The following is a 21,694-nucleotide window of genomic DNA, read 5'->3' on the forward strand; positions in this document are numbered from 1 at the left end:
CCAGAATCCATTCATCTGGTGATTTATTTCAACCCACAATAAATTACTGGCCTCTCTGAACTTTGAGCTAACAGAGGTGGAACCCAGAAATACTCTTTAGTGACTTAGGGTTGCAAATCTGCGACGTCTGCCTCGTAGAATGATAAGGGCGGCAGTTGCATATTAACTTGAAGGTTGCCCTCTAATATCACGTTTATGCCTAACTTCATTTTTGGAGGGGTGGCAGGAAGGAGCACTGAAATAGGAAGGTCAGAGATTCTGTGTTTTTAAATAGTATTAATTCGTAAATATTTCATAACCTTCAATGAGTTTTCTGATATCTGAGAATGCAGTCTTTCAACCTTCACAAAAGAAATGCTCCTTTGGTTTTTCATAATTGTCAGGGATGTGGAAATGCACAGATCTCAAGCTTTGCTTGATTACCTTTGGAAGTCATGGGGAAATTTTGCAGAACTTTCCTTATGGAGATTAAGTTTAAGTAGAGTCTATCATAGAGTAGTGTGTCTGGATCTTCCTTCACAGCAGTTTTTGTACCTAATAACATAAGGCTATATATAAATTTACTGCAGGTGATATTTAGTATTTTAGGGGGTTATAGGTGTGAGATAATTTAACTTTAATGTTCAAATCCTAAAACCAGAGCAACCAACATTTCAGAAACTCTTCGAGTGAATTCACCACTGTCATGGTATGCTGACACACACATAATGATATACAGACAAGCAGCTAATGGACATGACCAATAAGCAGGCAGGACACTCAGGGGTGGGATCTGACTATAAAAGACATGAGGCACTCACACTCCGCCTCTTTCCATTGATGAACGTCTAGAGAGTCAGTCAAGGGTGTTGTTACAATCTCACACCTCCACTACGTGGCTAAGAGCTCAGAGTAACCACACTTAAGTTAGCAGAGAGTCGAACTCACAGAGAACTGTGCTAACTGTGCTATTAGTTCAATAAACCTGAGTATCTTTCTGATCTAAGCTGCATCCAGTGTTAGATCAGTGTACCTAACACGACAACCATCACAATGACTCCGCACCAACTCACCAATGCTTCAGAACCACATGAAAAGGCATGATGTGGAGATGCCGGCGTTGGACTGGGGTGAGCACAGTACGAAGTCTTACAACACCAGGTTAAAGTCCAACAGGTTTGTTTCGATGTCACTAGCTTTCGGAGCGCTGCTCCTTCCTCAGGTGAATGAAGAGGTCTGTTCCAGAAACACATATATAGACAAATTCAAAGATGCCAAACAATGCTAGGAATGCGAGCATTAGCAGGTGATTAAATCTTTACCCCATCTCTGGATCTGTAAAGATTTAATCACCTGCTAATGCTCGCATTCCTAGCATTGTTTGGCATCTTTGAAATTGTCTATATATGTGTTTCTGGAACAGACCTCTTCATTCACCTGAGGAAGGAGCAGCGCTCCGAAAGCTAGTGACATCGAAACAAACCTGTTGGACTTTAACCTGGTGTTGTAAGACTTCGTAATATGAAAAGGGTTAGAGTGCGGGTAAATATTTCCTCTTATTGTGAACACCTTTCTCTCGACTCTGAAGGAAAAGGTTGAAAAACACGTTGGTTGACTTATAAGGCTGATGTTCTTTATAACACTATCAGGAGCGGCACGGTGGTATAGTGGTTAGCACTGCTGCCTCATGGCACCGAGGACCAAGTTTGATTCGGGTCGCTGTCTGTGGAGTTTGAATATTCTCTCCATGTCTGCGTGGGTCTGACTCTCATAACCTCAAAAGATTTGTCGTTGAATTGGCCACGCTAAACTGCCCCTTAATTGGGGGAAAAAAAGAATTGGGTACTCTAAATTTATGGAAAAAACTTACTAGCTGCCCCTCACAAAGATGGCGCAGGTACCGGGCCAACCGCCCCTCACAGAGATGGCGCCAGGTTGTCCCTTACAAACATGGCTCGTCTCCGCCCGGCTGCCCTTCGGCCTCCGTTGCCCTTGACAAAGATTTCCCCCGCCTTCGTCATGCCGCTCCCAGTGAGTTCTCGCGAGAGTTGGAACCGACTTATGGCCCAGAAATCTTTGGGTTTCCTCTTTCCAATCGGCGCCTGAAAATGGGTAGGTGAGGCTGCAAGGTTTGTGCGATGAAATCCGAATCCATCCGGCAAATATATCGGATCAGGGTTGAGAAAAGGCCACTGATTTAGTTTGAGTCAGTATGGTGATGAAGATGGAGTGTGTTTGGGACAGCTGCTCGGGCTGATTCTGGTGCAATTTTAATGATTTAATGTGGGTATGGCGGAGGGATCCGACATGGCGGCCATCGGCCTCTACCTGCAATGGGGGAGGGGGGTAAGGTGCTTCAGTAGCCGAATGGTGCCCGTAAAATCTGCTCATCACCACCTCATTTACAGGTGGAAAAGCCCCGGGTCGAGTGGCAAGCACCAGGGCCCGACTGTTGGGGATACGTGGAGGGAGCACAGGAGGCTGCAGCCCTGGACTGAGGCCCTGTTCATACACAAATAAATAAGCTGGAGACGCGGTGCAATAATGTCCGTTAATCATTTTGCCTCAGAACATGTTTCGGTAGGGACTGATTATCAATATAAAGTGATGCCCCATGCCAGAAGCTGCATTCTCACCCAGGTAGGACTGAAATTGTTAATATGGATAAAGGGGCAGTCGGACCTGACCCAGGTCCATCATAGCCTGATTATCCTGCACTACCCTCACTTAGATTGTGGATTGTGATTTACGTTAGTACAGTTCTATTTTTTCACCCAGTAATCTGTTTTGTGGAGCAGTTGAAGTACATAACTGATTTATATCAAGTAGGTGTTATTGCTTGATGCCAGACCTCATTTTAAAACTTTATTATAAAGCCTCTGACTTGTAACCAACCAGGTGTAAACAATGGAACTCATTTGTTATGATACTTAGAATTTGCCTTCTGGAGAGCTAAATACATCTGCCTGTTTTGTACTCTAGTTAAATAGGAACTATTTTAAACATGGTATTTTATTACAGGTATTTCCCGGAACAATTGGCACAAGCGTCGCAAGACTGGAGGTAAAAGGAAACCATATCACAAAAAAAGAAAGTATGAACTTGGCCGGCCTCCTGCAAATACTAAGGTATGGGGAAACGGGACTGCTTTTGGAATACGCTCATGGTTATATTAGAATCAATAGACGGGTGGAGGGAATTGGATGTGGTTCACAAAGGATTATTGTCGGTAATATTTTCTGGCAGTGTGAATGATGAAAATATGACTCTTTAGGATAGGTGGGTTTGTCTTGACTGTTCTGGTCATATTTAGACCCACCAATGTTACTCTTGTCATAGTTACACTGACTGCACTGCCTGTTCTTAATGTTTGCTTTCCTCCTGTAGGTTCTGATCATTTAAAACCTTATTTCCATGTAATTTGGTAGAATTGAATGTCTTTAAGCTTAAGGGGTGAATATTAAAAAGCAGTGATTTGCATGTTATATCTGTATATTCTCCATTTATAGATTTTACAGGTATGACATTTTGGAAATAAAAGCATGTCAAACCTAGCATGATTGAAGCTGCATAACAATGCAGTTGTACAGGGGCTTCGCATTTGGTCCCCAAAATGTTGGTATGAGTGGCAGTTTAATTTAGGATTTGCCTGTTGATAATGACTGATATTGAAGTTCATGAAATGCTGAGTGATATTTTGACCCGCCTGCAGATTGGACAACGTCGTATTCACACAGTGAGAGTTCGTGGTGGAAATAAGAAGTATCGAGCACTACGGTTGGATGCTGGAAACTTCTCCTGGGGTTCTGAGTGTAAGTTACTTTTGCACGACAACTAACAATTTCTCCTCTGTCCACACTTTTTATTTTCTGTGGACATTTTCCAGTCAACTATACCCTATCTAAACAGTGGTAAAATATTTCTCCTTGCAGGTTGCACGCGCAAAACCAGGATCATTGATGTGGTGTACAATGCCTCTAACAACGAGTTGGTCAGGACAAAGACATTAGTAAAGAACTGTGTTGTTCTAATCGACAGTACTCCCTTCCGGCAGTGGTATGAGTCTCACTTTGTCCTCCCCCTTGGCCGGAAGAAGGGTGCTAAACTGGTATGTGGAGCATTGTTTTGATCGAATTATGTAACCACAAAGTTAATCTCTATTCTACTGTCGTGTTTAATTCCAATATTTTATCAAAAGTATAAACATAAATTGCCAAGAACACAAGGCGTGGCAATCTCTGGGGAGAAAAAGCAAGACCATAACCACTCATTGGAATTCTGGTGATACCAATCAATGAATGACCATTTAAAATATATCAGGGAAGTTGCAGTCAAAGCAAAAGTGTAGGGAGTGGGTGTAACTAAATTAGAAAATAATGATAAAAGCAAGCAAAGGGGCCTCACTGGAAGCCCTTTCCCCTTTTAAAAAAATAAATTTTGTGTACCCAATTCAATTTTTTTCCAATTCAGGGGCAATTTAGCGTGTTCAATCCACCTACCTTGCACATCTTTGGGTTGTGGGGGCGAAACTCTCGCAAACACGGGGAGAATGTGCAAACTTCACAGGCAGTGACCCAGAGCCGGGATCGAACCTGGGACCTCGGTGCTAACTCACTGCGCCGCCGTGCTGCCCAGCCCTTTCCTCTTTGCCAGATTTTCCATACTTCCTTCCCACTTTTGTTATACTGCCATGACCATATACAGCTATGGACTTGTTAGTTTTTACCTTGAAATGTTTAATCGCTTCACCCCATCACACACTTTTTGTTCTTTCCTGTTGCACTGCTGCTGGCTCTGTACTTATGAATGGTTATTGACCAAAAATGGCCTCCACAGGTATTCTCTGAGCAGTTTAGCATTTTCTATTTCAGTGGTTCCACTTTTGGTGACTATTTAAGATTTGATGCTTATTTGATAATTAGTTGCTTTGGAGATATTCCTATTTATGATTTCTTTGAAGCCTTTCAATACTAGTATGCGGGCGGTGTAGTACAACTGGTTAGCACTGCTGCGTCAGGGCGCTGCGGACCTGGATTCGATCCCAGACCCAGGTCACTGTCCGTGTCGTGTTTGCACATTCTCTGGTTAATGGGAGCTATTGAACCGTGAGAGCATGAATCCCACCCCCACGACTCTGATGTGCAGGGTAGGTGGATTGGCCTCGCTAAATTGCCCCTTAATGGGGGACAAAAAGAATTGGGTACATTAAATTTATCTTTTAAAAGCACTATTTGTAAGCAATTAAGTTAATTTTCAATGTACATTTCAAGCCCAGGTGCACAGTTGGGTGGTGACATCATACTTATTTATGCAGTGGTCCTATAAACCTCTTTAATGTTTGATGTTTTAGTTTACAGTCAACTAATTGTTTTTGCGCTCTGGAATTGAATTAAGCTAAAAATAAGTGCTGGGTAATTTATTCGAATTGTTTGAATTAAGCACGCTACAATATTTGGAGTATAACCTAGTTGCTCCGAAGGCATCTGGAAAATCAAGTATTATGTGATTATAGTGCAAATCATTATCATCCATAATTTCATGGCACATGAAATGAAAATCGCTTAGTCAACAGTAGGCTTCAAATGAAGTTAGTGAAAAGCCCCTAGTCGCCACATTCCGGCGCCTGTTCGGGGAGGCTGTTACGGGAATTGAACTAATCTGGTTTTTACTTCTAACTACACATAATGTTCACTTGGTTATTTTTTTAAATACCTTATCCCAATCCTGCAATATAAGATGGCACTTGTGTTACAGACCCCTGAAGAAGAAGAAATTCTGAACAAGAAGAGGTCGAAGAAAATTCAGAAGAAATATGATGATCGGAGGAAGAATGCAAAAATCAGTTCACTGCTAGAAGAACAATTCCAGCAGGGAAAACTGCTTGGTACGTAATTACAAATCTGGCCATTGAACATATTTCTTCATTCAGATCCCAAGTTTACAAAGATGAAGTTTTATGTTCTGGTGAACATGCTTGTCATCATTAACATTTTTTACAGTTCTGCTGCTGATGTGTAAGATATCTGAAGAGGGCTGATATTCAAATTAGGGAACCATGTTCCCCTGATGGCTGTGGGTTTCAAGCTTTGGTGCCATACACCAAGTTATCCACTCTTATTTTGGAAAGAGCAAGTGGAAGTTCTTTTCATTATTTCATGGGATGTGGACATTGCTAGTGATACCAGAATTTGTTGACCATCCCTAAATGCCCTTAAACTGAATGGCTTACTGTGCCATTTCAGCGGGTAGTTAAATCAGCCACGTTGTTGCTTGGCAGTCACCAGAGTGGCTGGTTTCGCTCAGTGGGCTAGACTGCTGGTTTGTGATGCAGAACAAGGCCAGAAGCACTGGTTCAATTCCCATGCCAGCTGAGAATTCTAAATTCTCCCTCTCTGTACCCGAACAATCGCCGGAATGTGGCGACTATGGGCTTTTCACAGTAACTTCATTGCAGTGTTAATGTAAGCCTACTTGTGACAAAGTTTATTTATTTACATTTGGGCTAGTCCAGATCAGGGTGGCAGATTTCCTTCTCTAAACTATATTAGTGAACCAGATAGAGTTTTAAAATTATATTTTGACAGACTACCTTTATATTCCAAATTTATGGGCAGCAAGGTGGCACAGTGATGGTGAGGACCAGGGTTCGATCTCGACCCTGGATCACTGTTCATGTGGAGTTTGCATGTTCTCCCCATATCTGCATGGGTTTCACCTCCACAACCCAAAGATGTGCCAGGTAGGTGGACAGGCTATGCTAAATTGCCTCTGTTCAAAGGATGGGTGGGGATACAGGGCTAGAGCGGGGTTTGGACCTAGATAGGGTTGTTTTGTGGTGTGGACCCGATGGGCCAAATGGCCTCTTTCTGCACTTTAGGGATTCTATGATTCTTAATTGAGGCGGAGGGAAGGATTGGGTACTCTAAATTTAAATCCCACCAGTTTTGACCCATGTTCCCAAAGATTACACTACTGTCTCCCCATAAATTATGGCTTGACAGAGTTGTGTACAGATGAAGGTTGACTTAAGCTCAATTGTGCTGTCTGGACATGTTGTGGAGAGTTGTTAGTATCCTTGGTTCTGTAACCCAAAATACCTTGGGGGCAAGGAAGTTTGCTCCAAAAGATAGAACAATGTTTTGCACAATAACTAGTGTTATAGATAAACTGCTAATTGTTGATGGATGTGGAGCTATCTATAATAATCTTTATTGTCACAAGTAGGCTTACATTAACACTGCAATGAGGTTACTGTGAAAAGCCTCTCGTCGCCACATTCCGGTGCCTGTTCGGGTACACTGGGAGAATTCAATGTCCAAATGACCTAACAGTACGTCTTTCGGGACTTGTGGGAGGAAACCAGTACTCCTGGAGGAAACCCACGCAGCCACATGGAGAACGTGCGGGCTCCACACAGACAGTGACCCATGGTGAGAATCGAACCTGGGACCCTGGTGCTGTGAAGTTGTAGTGCTAACCACTATGCTACCGTGCTGCCCATCTATCTAGCATTTTTATGCAAATAATTTATTTTACGTCAAAAGTTATCGCCAGTATCATTTGTATCTTGAACAGTCTGATGGGAAGATGCAAAAATCTGACTTTGATTTGGAAAGAGCTCTGTTCCCTGCCATTAAATGAGTCTTTGATTTCAGGACCCAACTTCTTTTTAATCCTCCATTTATATGTTTAAAAACAACTTGATTGTAGAGTGTACATAAAATACAGTTTCTAGACTTTAGCCCTGATTTGCAGTTGGTTGATATACCGAATGATCCGAGTAGTATAGTTAACATCCCGAGTTAAGAAAGGGGGAACAAATTTGTGTGTTTCAGTTCCTCATCACTTCACAACACAATAGGTAGATAGCTAGTATCATTCTGGCTGCTGCATCCAAGCAGGATTAGTTGTAATTGTTACCACACAAAACCAAAGCCAGCATCAGGGTACCACTGTCTGTCTCTATATACAAATGGCTACTTGTGCACAGGGCAACCATAGGAGGAAAGAGTTATGTACCTAGTTAATGTTTGGATTAAAGTGGTCAGTCTGCGATAAGGGGAATGTTTTTCTTTTGCAGCTTGCATAGCTTCAAGACCTGGCCAATGTGGCAGAGCTGATGGCTACGTCCTTGAAGGAAAGGAGCTGGAATTCTACCTGAGGAAGATCAGAGCAAAGAAGGGCAAATAAACATAGTACTTTAAGGAAAATGTGATTAATAAACCATTTTTCACCAATATGTTGTAAGGTTGTGAAATGAGAAACTTGTGATGTAAATATTTTGCACATATATTTGTCAGCAAAGTAGGCAAACTAGTAACTCCTACTATGCTGCTTCTGGAAGAGTTATTATGCTGGGATAAGCATCGCAGTAGTTGGATCCCAAATGTGAAGTGAATAGCTTCAGATTTGCATTTAGTGAAGTTGGCTGATCTATCTAGCTTCCTTCCAAGGTGCACAGCAGTTCACCTTGCTCAAGGATTCATCATGTGCTGCTGTTTATAAGACTGGAGTAGCTTTTAGCACAATCTAGTGTCTTGGTGTCCTGCTTGTGGCTTTCCAAGTCTCATTCTTGTGCGAGATCAAATTCCAGTTTGCAGAAGGGCTGAGCTTGTACCTGTGGCTTCTCCCTTTCGAAGGCTGGGGACACGTTAAACTTGTTTTGAATCATTTCTATGGAACAATTTGTAAAGTTTTGAACTATTTTACATGAGACTAGCCACACGAATGGAGACTACATGAGCAAAATCAGTTTGCATGAACGTACATGAGAAACTTTGCATTGGTGGAAGAAAAGGATGCCATGGATTTAATGTGATTGGCAATGTAATGAAGGCAGCATGAGGGAAATCTCTTTTTAGTCGCTGGCTAGGATCTGGAATGTACTACCTGATTAAAGCCTGAAGAGAAATAATTGCCGGTCTCTTGGGGAAAAGGCAGCTGAGTTTTACCAGGAGACAGCATAGACATTGTGCAGTTTTTTAATAGATGTGATGCAGAAATCGAAATGGCAAGATAATTTTAGAAGTAGTGTCCCCTCGGCTCCCTTGATGTGGAGGGCCGGTTCTTTTCTGGTGCAACCATTTCTAGGCCAGGTGAACTTTTATTAAAAAGCTGGAAGTAGCTTTGATGTAAAGTGCAGTATGATGTTGGCAGCTACCTAACAGGCTATTGCATTTGTAAAAATACAAACAAAATGCTGGACATACTCCGCACCTGGCGAAACAAGAATTAATGTTTAAGGATTGTCAGGATATTGCATTTCTTTGCTTTGCATTTGTTTTACTTATGCTGACGTATAAGCAGAATTAGCATTGAGTTACAGATTGAATCAAGAGTTAAAACATTGACTTTCAATACCAAAAGGGTAGGTGGATGTGCTTTATCACTTTGTGAAACGGCCATCAATTTAGACTAGGGTTAATGGTGAGCAAACTTGCATTTTGGATGATACATCTTGTACACAACAATCCATTAATATTGCTCATTGGTTGTAATTTGAGATTTAAAGCGGTCTTTTATCCAGGCTTTTTCCAGTATCAGGACAATAGTGGGTGATGAAAGATCAATCATTACAGGGGAATAAGCAAAATAATTGGTCAGCTGGTAAACTTTTAATTTGCATTGAATTCGAGACCATTTGTTTGTAAATATGCAGGCACATATTATTTTCTCAAGTATACAGGAAAGGGCTTGTTGGGGTGAAGAAACGGGCCAAAGAGATTGATTGTTTTCTACAGCACTTTAGGGTCTAGAATGCAAAGTCTGAAAGTATGGTGGAAATCAATGTTAACATTCCAACAGTATGCTTAATATTTTTGGAAGTGCAAGATGTCGTGTGGTCTACGCAAAAGCAAGCTGTATGTGTAATTTTTGTATGTGCCACAGTTGTATTTCCAATGAGGAAATGGAAAGTAAAGTCGCAATCGACCCAGGTGACCATAGGTTGCTTTCCCCTTTCGAGGGCGAGAGCTGACTGGTGATTTAACCTGAGGATCACCATACCTTTGGTGAGGTTGAGAAGGCTGGGCTTCATGAATAACCTCGGCCGGTACGAGAATTGAACCCACGTTGCTGGCCTTGCTTTGCATCACAAACCTAAACTAGCTTATAGGGTAAGACACGGCCACTTACAAACCAGAAAAGCTCAATCAATACTGTGCAGGTGAAGACTATTTGGCCCATCTTGTCTGAACTAGCTTGTTATAAGCTTTGTGCTCTTCTCCCCATAACCCTGCACCTTATTGGCTGGTTTAGCACACTGGGCTAAATCGCTGGCTTTTAAAGTGGACCAAGACAGGCCAGCAGCGCGGTTCAATTCCAGTACCAGCCTCTCTGAACAGGTGCTAGAATGTGGTGACTAGGTTTTTTTTTTTTATACAGTAACTTCATTGAAGCCTACTTGTGACAAGTGATTTTCATTTAATTTCTCCTTTTCAAATACTAGTTTTAATACCCTTTTTTGAATGCTTTGAACAGTTGGGTAGTGCATTCCAGACCTTGAGCACACAGCATTGGAAAAATAAATGCAGGACTATGGAAGAATGATTGCTTTTGTCGAAAGTCCAAATAGCTACCTGTGTTCTACACGTTTAAGTTTGCAAGTAAACCAGAGTAAGATATGCACACCTGCCTTGATGCAGGAAGGCTCACTGACTGGGGATTGAACACGTGACATGCTTTAACTACCTGAGCTAACTAGGCAACATGAACATTCAGCACCATGAATGAACTAATTCAGTCCCTGAGTTGTTCACTGAAAGGTAGATTTTGAGGTAATAAGTGAAACTATCAGCATTCACCATTATTTAGCAACTTAGTGTCAGCACATGCAGTAAATCTTGGAATCCAGGAATTTTCTAATATGTTTTCCCTACTCTGCAAACTTCGTTACAGCAGTAGGTTACTAAAATTCAGCATTAAATCGAATGAAGTTGCCCACCAGATACCTAATAAATTTGACATAAACTTGGTGCTTCGCTGTTTAAAAAAAACAAAGTATTCATTTTACCATGGTTGGAATGAAACATGGGATTCATCAATAAAGATATGCTGTTGCTTGACCTGTTTACATAGGTCAGACTTTATCCTGAAATGAGATCTGAATAACCATCAATGGCTGGCTGTGCAAAGGTCCAATGATAGGCTGTAAGTGTATTGAACAGCAAGTGTGGTTTAATAACTGCTGACCATGGAATTGGGGCCATTGGTTTAAATGCTAGGATTTCCTCCACCCCCATCTACTTTGTCTTAAAAAATAATCTATGCTTATGACCAGCCGGGCTACCAGACAAACTCCACTGGGCGCTTTGGAACTCCCAAAATATGAGGTGTATTGATTACTGAGCACGGGTATAAATCAACTGATCAGAGACGCAAGTAGTCACCAGGCCATTAACGTTTTTTAAATTTCGAGTACCCATTATTCCAATTCTGGGGCAATTTAGCATAGCCAACCCACCTACCCTGCACATCTTTGGGATGTGGGGGCAAAACCCATGCAGACAAGGGGGAGAATGTGCAAACTCCACGTGGACAGTGACCCAGGGCCAGAATCAAACCTGGGACCTCAGTGCCAACCACTGCACCATCGGGCTGCCCTGCCCATTAGCATTTTAAACAATCATTTAGTGCTGGGTTTTTTTCAAATGCCCGAACAGTAATAGGAAGCTTAACATGGGCGGTTGGAAAAATCATAGAATCCTTACCAAAGAAGGAATAGAACAGTGGTTAGCACTGGTGCTTCGCAGCGCATGGGAGCTTGGGTCACTGTCTGCGGAGTCTTCACATTCTCCCTGTGTGTGTTTCTGGCAGGGGCCTGGTTTCCTTCCCATAAGTCCCAAAAGATGTGCTGTTACGTAATTTGGACATTCTGAATTCTCCCTCCGTGTACCCGAATAGGCTTTGCAGTGTGCCGACATGGGGCTCTTCATGGTGTTCATGTAAGCTTACTTGTGACAATAAAGATTATTTACTTTAGAAGCCAAATGGCTTTCAAAAAGGCTTTGATAAGGTGTAACGTGGGGTCATGGTCCTTGTGAGCTGCTAATTTCAATGAACATGTATGCAGAACTCCGCTGTACAAGAAAAATTAAAGGGGCTGCAAAAAAAAAAAAGGAATGTTGGCACGGTACAAGAATACACCGGTAGGCTTACAGTAACACTGCAATGAAGTCACTGAAAATCTCCTAGTTGCCACGCTCCGGCAATTGTTCAAGTAGCAGAGTGGTAGCTGGATTCAAGACAGCAGGGTTGAGTGGTTATTCACAGCAGCTGAAATAAATGATGTTTCACAAGGACCAGTGTTCATAATTTATATTACGGATTTGGAATGATCTTTAGTGTTACAAGTAGTCTAAAAAATAAAAGTTACAAGTATGCTTACATTAGCACTGCAATGAGGTTACTGTGGAAATCTAGTCACCACACTCTGGCATCTGTTCGGATAAACTGGGAGAATTCAGAATGTCCAATTCACCTAACAAGCACGTCTTTCAGGGCGAAGGAAGTAAACTGCTCAGGTTTATTTTTCAAAAGTTATGTGAAATTTGTAACAAGCCTTGGTTCGACCACATTGAAAATGCTGTGCGCAGGTATGCCATATTATGAAAGGAATAGCGAGGTGCTGAAAAGGATGTAGAAAAATTTACATAAATGTGTTGCTGTACACATGTTATGATCCCAGTTGATGTTATAACGACATGAAGATTCCAGAATGGAGGAACAATTGCAAGACCGCTAATCAGTTTTTAAAAATATGTTTAGAGTACCCAATTTTTATTTTCCCAATATAGGGACAATGTGGTATGGCCAAATCACCTACCCTGTGCATCTTTTTTGGGTTCTGCAGTTGAGATTGACGCAGACGTGGGGAGAATGTGCAAATTCCACACGCACAGTGAACCAGGGTCCTGGCCGTCATGAGGCAACAGTGCTAACCATTGTGTCAATATGCTGCCCAGCTAATCCGTGTTAACAAGGAAAAGATATTTGTTAAATGTGAAAAGTTGGATTATTATACACTTCCGTTACACCCCCAGTAGCTTAACAAATATGTACAGATTTTTAAAATTTAGATTACCCAATTCTTTTTCCAATCAAGAGGCTGTTTTTAGAATTGCCAATCCACCTACCCTCCACATCTTTAGGTTGTGGGGGTGAGACCTGCGCAGATACAGGGAGAAAGTGTAAACTCCACATGGACAGTGACCCGGGATCGAACCCACGTCTCAGTGCCGTGAGGCATCAGTGCTAGCCACCCCATACATACAGATTTTAAGAATAACTTGCACTGGGGCAGTGGTTAGCACTGCTGCCTCACGACGCCGAGGTCCCAGGTTTGATCCCGGCCCTGGGTCATTGTTCGTGTACATTCTCCATTTGTCTGCATCCTCGCAACCCAAAGATGTACTGGGGAAGTGGATTGACCAAGCTAAATTGCCCCTTAATTGTAATTTTTTTTAAAAAAGGTTAACTTGGATCACAAAATAATCTTAAACGACAATGGTCTCATTAACATAAAGTCACTTTTAAGCACACTGATTGGCACTCTGCTTTCCCCAGGCAGCTTGTGTTCTGGAATCCAAAACAAAGTGTTCCCTTTACTTTTTAAAAATATATATTTTAATCCTAAACACAGCACAAACTAAAAATCTATACAATTTTACATTTTCCCCCTTTTAATTCCTCGCTGCACCCCACCACCACCATGTCTGAGAAACAAACAGTTCCTCAACACATGGACAGGAACGGCCTCGCAACACAAAACGCTCATCTGGCCCCCAATGGCAAACTATCTTCTCCAGTCTTAAGAAATTCATACAAATCCCATAACCAAGCCACGACTCCCGACCTCCAGTTCAGTAGAATCTGTCGCCAGGCAATCCGAGATGAAGGCAACAACATCAGGGCCCCCCTCCCATCCTGCAGCTCTGATGCCTCCGACATCCCAAAATTGCCACCACAGGGTCCGGTGTCATCCTAACCTGTCCCCAAACCTTGACACCCCATCCCAAAAACTACCCTACTTTGTACATGCCCAAAACATGTGAACATGGTTCGCAGCCCCTTCCCACACCTCTTCTACTCCTGGGAAGAACCCACTCATTTGGGTCTGAGTTAAGTGTACCACCTTAAACTGTATAAGGCGCATCCTCACACGGGAAGAGGTATTGATGCAGTGCATAATCTCGTTCCAAATTCCCCAACCCATCTCAATCTGTAACTTCCACCCACCTCTGATCCCTTCTCTCCCAACCACCCATAAATCCTCCCTTCCCCTGACTCATCCGAGACCAACAACGTCTGCAATGTCGTGTGGCTGGCATCCAAGGAAACCAGGGCTGTTCCATCCGCACAAAGTCTCACACCTGTCAGTATCTAAACTCGCTCCCCTGGCCCACTCAAATGTCTTGCGCTTCCTCCAACCCCACAAACTTACCCTCAACAAACGGGTCTTTTTTTTAATTAAGGGGCAATTTAGCATTACCAATCCACCTACCCTGCACATCTGGGGGTCAGACCTGGGGAGAACGTGCAAACTCCACACAGAGTGACCCAGGATCGAATCCAGATCTTCGGCACCATGAGGAAACTGCTAACCACTGCCCTCTAGAAGTGGACTTGTTGCTGAGCACCAACTCCTATTCTTCACACTGTAGCCCTTTTTACAATAGAAACACAATAGGAACTTAAACAACCCGCACACATGCAAACACTTTTGTCGGGGATTAATCTAACTAGGTTTTAGATTCAGGCACATAAACATTAAATACACCTAAAACTATACCTTATTTTTAATGTTTACCAATACATTTATAAATCCTTTTAAACTACCTTTGTTTTCCTACACATATAAGTAAGTGATGGACTGACAAGCTGAGCACTGTATCTTTCCCCTTGGAAAAATGTGGGCTGGCCTAATAGCGTTCTTTAAAATTATAGAAAGGGCATAGAATGTTTCCACTTGTGGAGAAGAGCAAAACTGGAGGCCCTCAATAATAGAATAAAAGGGGCAGTACGGTGGCGCAGTGGGTTAGCCCTGCAGCCTCACAGCGCTGAGGTCCCAGGTTCGATCCCGGCTCTGGGTCACCGTCCGTGTGGAGTTACACATTCTCCCCGTGTTTGCGTGGGTTTCGCCCCCACAACCCAAAGATGTGCAGAGTAGGTGGATTGGCCACGCTAAATTGCCTCTTAATTAGAAAAAATGAATTGGGTACTCTAAATTTAAGGAGAGGCTGGATAAGCATACAAGGGAGAAGGTGGTTGTGCTGACAGATGAGAAAAGGAGTAGGGAATGTGGCACATATGGGCAAGCTAATGGGGCTAAAGGTAGACAAGTCTCCTGGACCTGATGGAATGCATCCCAGAGTGCTAAAAGATGGCTAGGGAAATTGCAAATGCACTAGTGATAATTTACCAAAATTCACTAGACTCTGGGGTGGTCCCGGCGGATTGGAAATTAGCAAACGTGACACCACTGTTTAAAAAAGGAGGTAGGTAGAAAGCGGGTAATTATAGGCCAGTGAGCTTAACTTCGGTAGTAGGGAAGATGCTGGAATCTATCATCAAGGAAGAAATAGCGAGGCATCTGGATGGAAATTGTCCCATTGGGCAGACGCAGCATGGGTTCATAAAGGGCAGGTCGTGCCTAACTAATTTAGTGGAATTTCTTGAGGACATTAACAGTGCGGTAGATAACGGGGAGCCAATGGATGTGGTATATCTGGATTTCCAGAAAGCCTTTGACAAGGTGCCACACAAAAGGTTGTTGCATAAGATAAAGATGCATAGCATTAAGGGGAAAGTAATAGCATGGATAGAGGATTGGTTAATTAATAGAAAGCAAAGAGTGGGGATTAATGGGTGTTTCTCTGGTTGGCAATCGGTAGCTAGTGGTGTCCCTCAGGGATCAGTGTTGGGCCCACAACTGTTCTCAATTTACATAGATGATTTGGAGTTGGGGACCAAGGGCAATGTGCCCAAGTTTTCAGACGACACTAAGATAATCATAGATTATCATAGAATTTACAGTGCAGAAGGAGGCCATTCAGCCCATCGAGTCTGCACCGGCTCTTGGAAAGAGCACCCTACCCAAGGTCAACACCGCCACCCTATCCCCACAACCCAGCAACCCCACCCAACACTAAGGGCAATTTATCATGGCCAATCCACCTAACCTGCACATCTTTGGACTGTGGGAGGAAACCGGAGCACCCGGAGGAAACCCACGCACACACGGGGAGGATGTGCAGACTCCGCACAGACAGTGACCCAAGCCTGAATCGAACCTGGGACCCTGGAGCTGTGAAGCAATTGTGCTATCCACAAGGCTACCGTGCTGCCCATAAATTGTTTATTGTCGCAAGTAGGCTTCAAATGAAGTTACTGTGAAAAGCCCCTAGTCACTACATTCCGGCGCCTGTTCGGGGAGGCTGTTACGGGAATTGAACCGTGCTGCTGGCCTGCCTTGGTCTGCTTTCAAAGCCAGCGATTTAGCCCAGTGTGCTAAACCAGTGGTAAAGCAAAAAGTGCAGAGGATACTGGAAGTCTGCAGAGGGATTTGGATAGGCTAAGTGAATGGGCTAAGGTCTGGCAGATGGAATACAATGTTGACAAATGTGAGGTTATCCATTTTGGTAGGAATAACAGCAAAATGGATTATTATTTAAATGATAAAATATTAAAACATGCTGCTGTGCAGAGAGACCTGGGTGTGCTAGTGCATGAGTTACAAAAAGTTGGTTTTCAGGTGCAACAGGTGATTAAGAAGGCAAATGGAATTTTGTCCTTCATTGCTAGAGGGTTGGAGTTTAAGACTAGTGAGGTTCTGCTGCAATTGTATAAGGTGTTAGTGAGGCCACACCTGGAGTATTGTGTTCAGTTTTGGTCTCCTTACTTGAGAAAGGACGTACTGGCACTGGAGGGTGTGCAGAGGAGATTCACTAGGTTAATCCCAGAGCTGAAGGGGTTGGATTACGAGGAGAGGTTGAGTAGACTGGGACTGTACTCGTTGGAATTTAGAAGGATGAGGGGGGATCTTATAGAAACATATAAGGTTATGAAGGGAATAGATAGGATAGATGCGGGCAGGTTGTTTCCACTGGCGGGTGAAAGCAGTACTAGGGGGCATAGCCTCAAAATAAGGGGAAGTAGATTTAGGACTGAGTTTAGGAGGAACTTCTTCACCCAAAGGGTTGTGAATCTATGGAATTCCTTGCCCAGTGAAGCAGCAGAGGCTCATTCATTAAATGTTTTTAAGATAAAGATAGATAGTTTTTTGAAGAATAAAGGGATTAAGGGTTATGGTGTTCGGGCTGGAAAGGAGCTGAGTCCACAAAAGATCAGCCATGATCTCATTGAATGGTGGAGCAGGCTCGAGGGGCTAGATGGTCTACTCCTGCTCCTAGTTCTTATGTTATGTTCTTATATGCTGGTAACATTGGGCTGGGTGGCGTGTATCTGTGCTGTATACCCTATGTAATCATACTATACCTTTATAAATCACTGATAGGCTTCAGTTTCAATATTGCACACATTAGGAAGGACATCAAGATAGAGGAAGCTTATGAGGGTTTTGTAAGGGCCACGAAGAATCCAGCACGAGTTTTAAGGATACAAAGTAATAACATTTATTGACTATAACATATATACATAACAGTAGCAGTAACTTCCCTTGCTACATACTCGCTCCTGGTTCCTGAACTGGCCAGCTTATTTATACTAGGAGTTTACTAGTGGTTTCTCCGCCCCCCTCATTGGGGAAGCTCATACTCCCACAGGATTGTGGGATAGTCATTAGTCCCCAGCCAATGGTAAGTAGGCAGGTTATAACAGAGGGTGACAGCAATAACAAGGGACTTCAGCTGTGGGGGGGAGACTTCAGAAGTTGGGATTGTTCTGACAGCAGCACACATTTGGGGTACACCTAATGGGGCTATTCAAATGATATGGATTACAATGTAACAATTGATGAGTTATTAGAAAAGCTCCAGGTGTAGATGAACAGGACTAGGCCAGTCAGCCTATTAGCATGCTCCACAATTTAATACCATTGTGGCTTCAATGCCGTTTACCCACATTTATTTCCCTAACCCCTAAAGTATTATTAATGAGAAATCTATCATCTTAATGGTAAAAACTGGGCGGCATGGACTGGTTGGGCCGAAGGGCCTGTTTCCATGCTGTAAACCTCTATGATTCTATCAATCAGTACCTTAAATATACACAATTATCTAACTTCCATAGCTCTCTGGGTGAGGGAATTCCAAAGATTCACAAACCTCTGACACGGTAGCACTGTTGCTTCGCAGCGCCAGGGTTCCAGGTTCAATTCCTGGCTTGGGTCACTACCGGTGCAGAGTCTGCATGTTCTCCCCATGTCTGCATGGGTTTCCTCCCACAAGTCCCGAAGACATGCTGTTGGGTGAGTTTGGACATTCTGAATTCTCCCTCTGTGTACCCAAACAGGGGCCGGAATGTGGCGAATAGGTGCTTTTCACAGTAACTTCATTGCAGTGTTAATGTAAGCCTCCTTGTGACAATAAAGATTATTATTATGAAATACATTTCTAGTCTTGGTCCTAAGTGGCATCCCCCTTAATTTGAAATTGCCCCCTGGTTCTAGACTCCCCAAGCAAAGGAAATATGCTGCACCTACCCTGTTTATTCCTTTCAATATTTTGTAGGTTACAATGCGATCACCTCATTCCACGAATCTCCAGAAGAATACAGGTCCAGTTTGCCCTATCTCTCTTCATAAGACAGTACCACCATCCCCAGAACACGTCTGGTGAACATTTGCTGCACTCCCTCTGGCAATAATATATTTTCTGATGTAAGGGGACCAAAACTACGCAGTACTCCCAGTGCATGCTCCTATACAATTGAAGCAAGACCTCACTGCTGCTGTACTCAAATCCTTTTGAAGTAGTAACAAAACATCGAAAATCTATTGGAGAAAACATTAGAAGTGATAACAAATTTGTGATCAACGATACCTTCCAAGTAGCTCAAGACATTCATTATTCATTAAGGTACCGAAGAAACCTAAAGCAATGGAGTGCAATCCTTTTAGAATTATAAGCTTAATGAGTCATCTCATTAAAGTGATCTTGAAAATCATAATAGAAATAAATCATAGCATAAGTTGGTGAACTTAGTTTAGAAGAGTAGGAACAGGGGCAGCACGGTGGAGCAGTGGTTAGCACTGGGACTACGGTGCTGAGGAGCCGGGTTCAAATCCCGGCCCTGGGTCACTGTGTGGAGTTTGCACATTCTCCCCATGTCTGCGTGGCTTTCACTCCCACAACCCAAAGATGTGCTGGTTAGGTGGATTGGCCATGCTAAATTGCCCTGTAATTAGAAAAAAAAATAATTGGGTACTCTAAATTTATTTTTTAAAAAGTGAAGAGAGGAGTACCGCAAATGTGTTTACTGTCATCAAAATTATTCAATCTCTGCATGGAACAATATTAAGAAAATTAGATGTACTTCCTGGGGTAAATGTTGGAGGCAAGATAACACACTTGCAGTATGTTGATGGCACAGCAGTACTTCAAGAAACATCAAGCCCTACAAAATATCACAGGTCAAATAAAATCTAGAAGCTTTATATATAAACTTTTATTGTCACAAGTAGGCTTACATAAACACTGCAATGAAGTTACTGTGAAAAGCCCCTAGTCGCCACTTTCGGCGCCTGTTCGGGTACACAGTGGCAGAATTCAGAATGTCCAAATTACCTAACAGCACATCTTTCGTGACTTGTTGGAGGAAACCGGAGCACCTGGAGGAAACCCACGCAGACACGGGGAGAATGTGCAGACTTAACACAGGCAGTGACTTAAGCTGGGAATCAAACCTGGGACCCTGGAGCTGTGAAACAACAGTGCTACCCACTGTACTGCCATGCTGCTTAGAATATGGATTGAGTATGAATACAAAAAATAAAGAACAATGGGAGTTAGAAGGAATAAATGAGAAGAAACCAGATTGAAGATGAAAGTGGTTAGTGTCATATTGGAACAAGTAAATAATTTTGTCTATTTAGGACTAATGATAACAGCAAATGCCATGCTGAAGTCAGAAGAGGGATAAAGATGGCCTGTAATAATTTTATGAAGATGAAGGATTTGTTATCAAGAAGAAAACTAAAGCTTGTAGCAGGAAAAGACTCACAATCCACCTTCCTCAATACCTCAGACATTTGGACAATAATTAAAGATCTGTGCTTAAAATGACATAGCCAGTTCATAAGAACGCTGAAGAAGTGCTTGAAATTACAAGAGTCAAAAGTAACATCCAGAAAAGAAAATGTCATTTGATCCGAGCTGAAAAAAGCTACAGAGATCTCTTACATTGGGCCCTGTAAGTTCTTTAACATACAGGGGCTTAGATGTGGCTATACCACCCTTTTTCCTTGTGAGAACATGTTTACTCCATTTATCCATTATTCACCATTTCCAGTGGGGCATTATTTAACGTGATCAGGAGCAGAGATGCATGACCACTAGTTTTCTTGATGCTTAGGGAGAACCAGGTACATACATGGAAGAGAGACACCTTAATTTTTTGTCGCTGAGTTCCCTTGTGGGTGACGAGTGCAATCAGAATTAATAAATAGAAAATAACCATCAAAAGAAGTAGAGAGAAAATTAGATTTTTATCCACTCAGTGGATTGTTTTTTTTCTAAGGGGCAATTTAATGTGACCAACCCACCTATCCTGCACATCTTTGGGTTGTGGGGGTGAGACCAAGGCAGACACAGGGAGAATGTGCAAACTCCACATGACCCGGGGCTGGGATCGAACCCAGGTCCTCGGCGTGTTGAGGCAGCAGTACTAACCACTGTGCCACCGCGCTGCCCTACCCAGTGGGTTGTTTAAGACCTGGAAATCATTACCTGAAAGGAAAGCAGATTTTGTAACTACTCTGATAATAGCCATGTACTTGGAGAGGATTCATTTGCAGGGTCATGGGGGTATGGGATATAATTGGACATCTCTCACGGCGCTGAGGTCCCAGGTTTGATCACAGCCCTGAGTCACTGTCCGCGTGGAGCTTGCACGGGCCCCGATGGAGTCCCTGGGCGAGCACCCAGAGTCTGTGCAGACCAGCTGGCGAGTGTATTCGCAGATATCTTCACCACCTCACTCCTCTGCTCTGAGGTCCCCACCTCCTTCAAGAACACCACCATAATACCAATACCAAAGAAGAACAAGGTAACCTGTTTCAACGACTACCGACCGGTGGCCCTGACATCTGTTATCATGAAATGCTTCGACCGGCTAGTCATGAGACGGATCACTGCCAGCCTCCCAGACGGTCACGTTCCACTGCAGTTTGCCTATCACTGCAATCGGTCCACAGCAGATGCTATCTCCCTGGCTCTACAATCAACACCTGGCTCTACAACAAGGACACCTATGTAAGACTGCTGTTCATTGACTACAGCTCCGCCTTCAACACCATTATGCCGACAAGACTAATTTTTTATTTACATCACGAATTCCCCCAATGTACAAACCCCTCATTAAGCAATAATAGACACAGTAGAAAACACAAAGTACTCCCCCCCCCCACCCCCCTCTGGGGTGCTGCTGCTGCTGACCACCTCCTAACGCCCCGCTAGAAAGTCTAGGGACGGTTGCCACCACCTGAAGAACCCTTGCACAGACCCTCAAGGCAAATTTTACCCGCTCCAATTTAATGAAC

General features: G+C 43.0%; 1 protein-coding gene and 1 non-coding gene across 2 annotated transcripts; both read left to right on the plus strand.

The window, feature by feature from the left end:
- Positions 1 to 2,023: 2,023 nt before the first annotated feature.
- On the plus strand, positions 2,024 to 8,216 carry rps8a (ribosomal protein S8a). Its single transcript, XM_072510718.1, has 6 exons — positions 2,024 to 2,091; positions 3,001 to 3,107; positions 3,692 to 3,791; positions 3,912 to 4,087; positions 5,734 to 5,863; positions 8,060 to 8,216. The coding sequence occupies exons 1-6, from the start codon at positions 2,088 to 2,090 to the stop codon at positions 8,167 to 8,169; spliced, it is 627 nt and encodes a 208-aa protein (XP_072366819.1). The 5' UTR covers positions 2,024 to 2,087; the 3' UTR covers positions 8,170 to 8,216.
- A 283-nt stretch (positions 8,217 to 8,499) lies between these two features.
- Positions 8,500 to 8,631, plus strand: LOC140427534 (small nucleolar RNA SNORA35). The gene has a single exon (XR_011948553.1). It is a non-coding gene; the product is annotated as a small nucleolar RNA SNORA35 (small nucleolar RNA).
- The last annotated feature ends 13,063 nt before the right edge of the window (positions 8,632 to 21,694 follow it).

The sequence above is a fragment of the Scyliorhinus torazame genome, chromosome 7 (assembly GCF_047496885.1).
Source record: "Scyliorhinus torazame isolate Kashiwa2021f chromosome 7, sScyTor2.1, whole genome shotgun sequence".
In the NCBI taxonomy this organism is placed as follows: domain Eukaryota; kingdom Metazoa; phylum Chordata; class Chondrichthyes; order Carcharhiniformes; family Scyliorhinidae; genus Scyliorhinus; species Scyliorhinus torazame.

Excerpts from the sequence above, each read along its gene's own strand:
- rps8a (XM_072510718.1), top strand. Across the intron at positions 3,792-3,911 it reads CTTCTCCTGGGGTTCTGAGT|GTTGCACGCGCAAAACCAGG; the intron begins GTAAGTTACTTT and ends TTCTCCTTGCAG. Across the intron at positions 4,088-5,733 it reads GGAAGAAGGGTGCTAAACTG|ACCCCTGAAGAAGAAGAAAT; the intron begins GTATGTGGAGCA and ends CTTGTGTTACAG.